Consider the following 7514-nt stretch of genomic DNA (forward strand, 5'->3'; position numbering starts at 1 on the left):
AACTCAATAAGAACTGTTGTCTTTTTATGCATATTTTTATATTTTCATTGAAAGGCGTGGTGTATACAGTCAGACTGCCATGAAACATGGTAATGGCAACAATTTCAAGAATTTTCAAGCGCCTCACCCAAAATTCCACCATTTCCCTGAGCTTGAAAACACATTAGAATTCAAGCGTTTAAGGATTTCAAGCACCTGTACGAACCCTGTTAATTTCAGATAAACTCTTCCCTACATATAAAATAGCCAACTCAACTTTGATTCTGCAAAATACACAAAATTAAGAAACTAAACCAATGAAACTGAGTTTACATTTTATTGGCAAAGAAAAAGATGCACACTAAACACTTGTTTTCACTTCAGTCAGATGCTTACCATAAAAATACAGAATGGACAGTCAACGTAAAACGTTTCATTAGGATGATCAAAATTGGACAAGCGTCAGATAAAAAAAACATTTTGCAAGATTGGGTTGCTATTTTAACATTGGCATCTTTAAGACAACATATTCCCCGAGTATAGCAAACGGGTTCGGACACAACACACGAAGGTATTAAAACTACAGGAAAAACAAAAAGAAAGTTGCCGCGGAATGTGTGCAGTGTTTTATGGCGGTGAAGGTGTTAAAAAAACAAAAACAAACCTTAGTTTCCTCCTTGAAAGCTGAGATTTAGCGATAATGACGAGGTGGTGGGCTGTGGTTGGATGACCTCCTAGGCGGAGGACTATGGCGTGACATGCGAGGGGGGGACTGATATCGGGGTGGCGGAGATCCTCGGTAGGGGGGTGAAAACCGACCCCGGGATCTAGAACGGGACCTCGAGCGAGCCCAGTTAGGGTTGTCTCTATCCTCATAGACACGGATGTATGCTGTTTCTCCCTGCAACGGAGGACAAAGGTGAAAGTGGGCTCCGGTTGCCGGAGAGGAGATGCAGGTTTACAGTGCCTTGCAAAAGTAAGGCCTCCTGAACAGCTTTTTAACATATTGCCAAAATTCAGGCTTCAATCTTATGGATAGAAAACTCAATATTTCTTAAAAATCAACATGTGAGACACAATCGTGAAAAGAAATAACATTTATCTAAAAGTTTGTATTCTGCCAAAAGATGAAATTTAGTTTAAAAGTCGATGTTGCAAATGTACTGGCCACTTTTGAGTTCAAACAATCTTCTTTTGGTATGTTTTATGAATCTTGAAATAGAAATATTTGCCCATTCTTCTTCACAAAACGGCTCAAGTTCCTTGATAGTAACGGTTTGTGGACAGCATCGTTCAGCTATTTCCATAACGCCTCCATAGGATTGAGATCTGGACTTTGGCTTGGCTATTTATAGTACAAGTTATAAACCATTCCATTGTAGAGTAAGTACAATTGTAGGGTAGTTATCCTGATGGAAGGTGAACCGGCGCCTCATTCTTAGGTCTCTTACAGACTCAGATTTTCTTCCAGAATCGCCCTATATTTGGCTCCATTCATTTTCCCACTCCCTCCTGAAGAAAAGCAACCCCAAAGCATGATGCTGCCACCACCATGTTTGACAGTGGGGATGCTATTGTCAGGGTGATGTGCAGTGTTACTCAACGCTTCGCATTTACCCCCAAAAAGTTCAATTTGTGTCTCATTTGACCAGAGCACCTTGTTCCACATGATTGTGTCTCCCATGTGCTTCTTGCAAACACCTATTGCTGTAAATACTTTTGCTAGGCACTGGTTACCACGAGTGGTCATAGACTCACCTGGTGAGAACGAAACTCTGTCCGATCCAGTCGTCGCAAGGCGTAATCCATGTCCTCTCTGCGGAGGAATTCTACAACGCCCTCCCCGTCTCGCTGCACGTCAGCAAAGCAGACGTCGCCGGCCTCGCGCATGTGATCCTTTAGATCCTGCCAACTGCCACTTGGTGGTAATCCTGAGATGCATAACACCAGTTATAAAATCTAAAAAAAGTTCAATATAAAATCCCCGACCTTACCCAATCACATTGTCAGTACAATGGTACCTCTTTATAAGAGCACATCTAAACACCTGAATTTTGATATACAAGTATTTGGTAGGAAAAATGTTTACCATGCATACCATCTAGAATCCAGGACAAAAGCATCCCCAATGTTTACCACTAGAGACAACTCATTGTTATGCAGTGTACACAATTTAAAATGCTCCAAAAACCTTAAACCTACAGCAGAACGTTTTAAATCGACAGATAAGCCGTCGCACCCCATTGCACCCACGCCACTTTTTCCACCCAACCTGCAAATCTTCATGGTGAGTGCTCATATACAACATGCCTTTTATTTCGTAATATCTTTTATCATTACTGTATTTTTTGCATGTATTCTTAGTGCCAACGATGACATTTAAAAGCTATTTGGGGTTCAGTGGATGTTTTAAGGTAGACAGGAACAGATTTGTAATTATTTCATTCCGGGAAAATTTGCTTGTTTCATTTGCGCAACTGGCACAATCCTGGAACGAATTAAGCTCAAATGAGTCGGGACCACTGAATATCTCTATACATGTTAACCGATTTAATAATCCCAACCAACGTTAAGTCTAACAATTTTGTTCTAAATATCAACAGAACTGGATTTTTATTACTGGGGACAATGCTCAACACCCAGACCTTAACAGCCTGCTTGATTAAAGGGGTTTATAAAATTTGACAAGGACAAAGTTAAGACCTACCAGTTACTTGGTTGATGATTATGAAGATTTCAGTAACTGTCCTCAACGTGAAATCCACTTTAAGCCAACGTGACCTGCCGTCCACAATTGATAGGAATGTAACCATCTAAGGGCGCACTTTTTTTGCCTTTTGGTCCGCCACACTTCTTTCAGTCCGCCTTTAGATAGACATGCCTTCGATTTGGGATATTGATCGACTAATCCTTTTTTTCGTTTCGTCCATTAGTGTAGGAGACATCTAAGGTTTATCCAGTACGTGCTGTAATACTGCAGTCCACCATAGAACATTAATGACAATTATTCTGCCTTCCTACTTGTCCTTACACTGCCATCCGCCATGAGAAGACTTTTCCTATGAACTTTCGTCTCCCACTGGGGAAGTCTTTCAGTCCACACTCTGCATGATATCCTAAAGACTCAAGATGAACAGTTTTACGCTCATGAAGTCCAGTCCACCCTAAAATATAGTGAAATACCCGCTCATTGTGTAGAACTTCCGCCTATTGAACAGTGAATCCCAAAAATCAAAGAGAAACGTCGATTTTGTGGTCCCGTTGTAGTAGTCTCCTAAATCCGCTACTAGTGTCTTTTTCCTCGATGACAGAACAGTCTTTGACTCAGGAAATTATGCCCTCATAATCTTAGGAAAGAGACCAAAATAGGCCAGTGCCTCTTAACTTGGGTCTACAGGAGCGAAAGAGAAGAGCTGCCAAGACCTCGGCGTGAACTTCAGTCAATCTCAAATGGTTAAAGAAATTTCTGCTCTGGTCTGTCGTACAAGTACAAGGACTTTTGCTCCCCCATTAAGATTGTGTCTGATTTTCTAAATGTCCATTTACGATGAAGTCCACCATTGAAGCGAGAAAAAGCTGTCCATTTTGCTAGCTGTCCATTTGTCCTGAGGTCCACTACAAGGAAAAAAAAATTGACAGTGACTAGACCCTCTATGCAGCAGTCCGCCTTGGATGGAAGAAAAAACATCCGCCAGTGAACATTGACACCCTCCCCCTTTAACCTCCAAACCAGACTCACCTAAAGCTCTATGTCCATTAGTTTGTCCTCCAGTTCCCCATTAGAGACTGTGGCACATACCAGACAACCTTTCCTCCCTAGCATCTTACTAATCCTTTTGTCATCCGATCCGCCATGACATACAGACGATTCCTGACTTCTGAGTCCCTTAACACTTTTGTCCGCCATGGAAGGGCAAGAGACACCAAACACTCCAGTCCACTTCATAACTTTCCATGTCCACTTCTTAGTGGTCCACTTGACATCCAAGAGTTATTGTTAATGGGAAATCACTCTAGGTTTCCACCTACCGGTCACTACTACACGGAACTCAGACCTCCGAGTCGGGGGTCCAAATCTTCCTCTGGGTCCTCCACCTCGATCCCCTCCCATTGGATTATATTTACTAGAGGATCGAGGATACTCCACGCGAAGTTTAGAGTCTCCAAAACCATATCCATTCCTTCCATAGACGGCATCATCCGCATCCCTAGGAGAAGAGAGCAGAGAACTCCTTACCAGTTTCAGTTGGTTGCTGACATGATGTGGATCCAATTCTTGTTGGCAGTCATTTTTAGGTGCTAGAACAAAAAACCTTGATACCGGACAGGGCAAAAAATGTGGCCCCATTCCGAAAACTCACCGTGGATCTTCAAATCGGATAAAGGCAAACGGAATAGTGCCTCGGTTGTTTTTCAATTCAATCTCCCGGATTTTGCCATATTTGTAGAAGAGATCCTCGAGATCCCTCTCCTGGATATCCATAGGAAGATTCCCAACATAGATCCGGCCCTCGGACATGGTCAAGGAATAAGGTGCACTGCCGCTGCTGACACAGAGAGGGAATTGGGGGCACCTATGACTTAGCTCTGTGTACTGTGTTTTTGTAGCAGTCGATGGTATCCTAACGCTAGTCCAAAGCCAGGTGTTCCTTATTTTAGCCAATTAGAAAAAAACAAAATAAACCAGGGCTTGTATTGATCAGATGATGAGCTCAAGGAACACTGACTGCGAATCCAGATCTACAAGGTTTGAGAAGAACAAAAAACAGTTAATGTAAAAACCTTCTTGCAGTTTGGCGCATGCTGCCTGGGAGTGCAAGCACAATTTTAAATTAATACAAATACCACGAAAACGGTCATTACTTTTAGCGGGACATGCACTCATGGTTAGAACATTGATTCGTAGAACTATGAAGAGGGTTTAAAGACACAATGTATACTTAATAGATAATAATGGTGGTACTAAATAACCTCAAACATTTTGTGAGGTATGTACAAGAATAATAGTATCTGTTGTTGGACCAAAGCTCTAAAAGGAGCTTTTCCTACCCATCAGACCTCTCAAAAACTTTATTTTTGGTTAAAGAACTCTCGGTGAGTTCTACAGACAACCTTTTAGAAAACTTAATGTCTACTCCACACATTTTCCTCAAGCGCATATTGGTGTTGTTTGTCGATAAGTGAACATTTGTCATTGTTAACTCTAAAAATTTATAAACTCTAAGTAACAATAAAGAGTATATTTAAGAATACGCTACAGAAACTTAAAATGCCAAGAGTTACATGTTAGATGTTCCCATGACTAGACTAGAATTTTCCGAGACCCTGCTGGGTAAACATAATGGGGATTCCCCCATAGACAATTTTGTACAGTTGAAATTGAAATGCATCAATCTGAATTTTAGGAGCACAATACAGAAGCTAGACCTATGCTTAATGTGTTCCCTTGTAAAGTATTTAATTTAAAATACACATGTTATAAGAGCAACGACAGACCAAAAAAAGTCACACCCACAAAGCAAAGTAAATGAAAAAAGAGTTTAATGAGACAAAAAACTGCCCATCATCTTACGAGACTAAGAATAACTGGTGTTCAGATGCCGATGATGTACTATTTTGAGGCATCGTCTCAGCATCTAAACATACCAAATCACAGATATGAGTTTTAATGCAATAAAATGCAATACTCATATCGGGAATTTTGTAAATTACATTGTTGAATATCAGTAGCGCTGCTTTTATGATTGCTGCTATTACAGGATGCTGGTTCTTTTTCAATTGTTTATGGGAGTTTAATTTAAAAGTTATTTTACTTTAATAACCATTTAAATTATTTTATTTTTTAAAGTTTATGAGACCGTGTTGGGACGAATTAAACCCCAGCAAGCCGGCAGTATCTACCTATGTATAGGAAACACTGAAAGCCATAATTATCTTTTAAGAGTGGGTAGTAGTACTATTTTAAAAGAGAAAGGGGGACAGATGTAGGCATTTAAGAGAGTTTGCCAACTCATGTTTGTATGTTGCACTGTACATATGATTGGGTGCAAATATTTTGTCTGTTATTTAAGAGTGCACCAAAAAAAGACAACCATTTGTCTAACAGTAGCTTATACCCACCCAGAGTTTACTAGTCAAAACTTAAAGGTCAATCACATTTATAAGATGGAACAATGCAACCTTAAACACGGCGGGGACTACAACGGTGCCCGAATGTGCAACACTTTAGGAACGATCTATTGGTGATGTAGTCCCCCGGCAGAGTATTTTAGATGAATGGTTCATAAACTGCGAGTCGAACTTGCCATCACACATTTATGCACCCTGCTTCATCTGACCCATCTGAGTGTTTACAAAAGGAGGTGAACTCCTCGACAAAAAAGGAAACTGCTCTTTAGTGCACCTCCTTATTACACTTTTTCACTTGTGCGTTAGCACAAAGTATCAAAAGAATTTTAAATACACTAGTACTCCGTTACTCTATTAATACTTATGACATATATTTTTTAAAATTTGAATTCAGGGCATAATTTAAACCCCTCGGTTTTATTGCACGCACTAAGCACGTTTTTTCAGTCCACATGACACCGTAGTCGAGGAAATGAATCATTTGCCTGCAGGGCTTCATTCGTCGCTTTGTGGAGCTTCATTTTGCCATCGCTACTCTCAATGAAAATTGTACATTAGGAATTTTGAAAGCATTAATTACGGAAATAATATAGTCAAAAGAGCCAAGGATGGCGAGGTTTCTTTTATCGTGAACTACAAGAAACGTTAACAAAGTTTAACGGTACTTGCAATAGGACAACGTTGAATTTGTGCGCCAAGCAAAATGGCTACCGACGTGTTAACAAAGGGAGACGTCGGCCTATCCAGGTTCGGGGTGTTTGTAACAAAGTAATTTAGTTGTGTTTTATTCAAAATACTTTCAACGTGAGAGTTTAATCAGCTACCTAACTCATAAGTGCCAAAAATCTAACGACGACAAATGCCTGGTATTTTCCCCTTTTCCCCTGCAGTTTGAGACTTCGAGCTACAGTCTCGGCGCTTAAGCGCAATTCACCGAGTCACAACACATTGGCATAACTAGTATAACTAACAAAACTAACTTGATTACATAACACATGTCGGTTAGTTACCGTTTGAGATGAATTCAACCACTTTCTTTGCGCTAACGAAACCAGCTCGCTTTTCGCCCTCCTTTCCGCGAGTTGCTAGTTAGCAGCGATGGCTAGCAAAAGAAGGTTCATCACAGGCGTAAAATAACAGGCTTCTCTTCTTCTACGGGTGAATTCAGGAGATCAACGCGGCACGCTGCCGCAGTACTGCTACCCTAGGAAGTGAGTAGAATGGCATTTGTTGAAACCAAATAAAGTCTATTCTAGTGCAAACCAGAGGTGTCAAACTCATGTGAGCTCCGGGGCCACATGGTAGAACACTCTCAAACTAGTAGAGGAAAGAAAGAATAAAAAAGAGAGAATGAAAGAGAAAATGAGAGAGAGACATAGAACGGGAAAAATAAATAGAGAGAGAAT

The 7514-nt window shown here is 40.6% G+C and overlaps 1 protein-coding gene across 2 annotated transcripts; it reads right to left on the reverse strand.

The window, feature by feature from the left end:
* Positions 1-302: 302 nt before the first annotated feature.
* Positions 303-7277, reverse strand: srsf9 (serine and arginine rich splicing factor 9). 2 transcript variants are annotated; one of them, XM_088355367.1, is made up of 5 exons: positions 7119-7277; positions 4341-4526; positions 4009-4187; positions 1738-1910; positions 303-880 (listed from the first exon to the last, which is right to left on the reverse strand). In XM_088355367.1, exons 2-5 carry the CDS (start codon positions 4496-4498, stop codon positions 671-673), a joined length of 720 nt encoding a protein of 239 aa, XP_088211493.1. In that variant the 5' UTR covers positions 4499-4526; positions 7119-7277; the 3' UTR covers positions 303-670. The 2 variants fall into 2 exon arrangements, with proteins under 2 accessions (XP_088211493.1, XP_088211494.1); XM_088355368.1 differs by having other exon boundaries at positions 4341-4523; positions 7119-7274.
* Between the last annotated feature and the right edge of the window lie 237 nt (positions 7278-7514).

The sequence above is a fragment of the Urocampus carinirostris genome, chromosome 16, assembly GCF_059441175.1.
Source record: "Urocampus carinirostris isolate Australia breed hairy pipefish chromosome 16, RoL_Ucar_1.0, whole genome shotgun sequence".
In the NCBI taxonomy this organism is placed as follows: Eukaryota; Metazoa; Chordata; class Actinopteri; order Syngnathiformes; family Syngnathidae; genus Urocampus; species Urocampus carinirostris.

Excerpts from the sequence above, each read along its gene's own strand:
- srsf9 (XM_088355367.1), bottom strand. The coding sequence starts at position 4,498 with ATGTCCGAGGGCCGGATCTATGTTGGGAATCTTCCTATGGATATCCAG. Across the intron at positions 4,188-4,340 it reads ATCCGATTTGAAGATCCACG|GGATGCGGATGATGCCGTCT; the intron begins GTGAGTTTTCGG and ends CTCTTCTCCTAG. Across the intron at positions 1,911-4,008 it reads GTTCCGTGTAGTAGTGACCG|GATTACCACCAAGTGGCAGT; the intron begins GTAGGTGGAAAC and ends TATGCATCTCAG.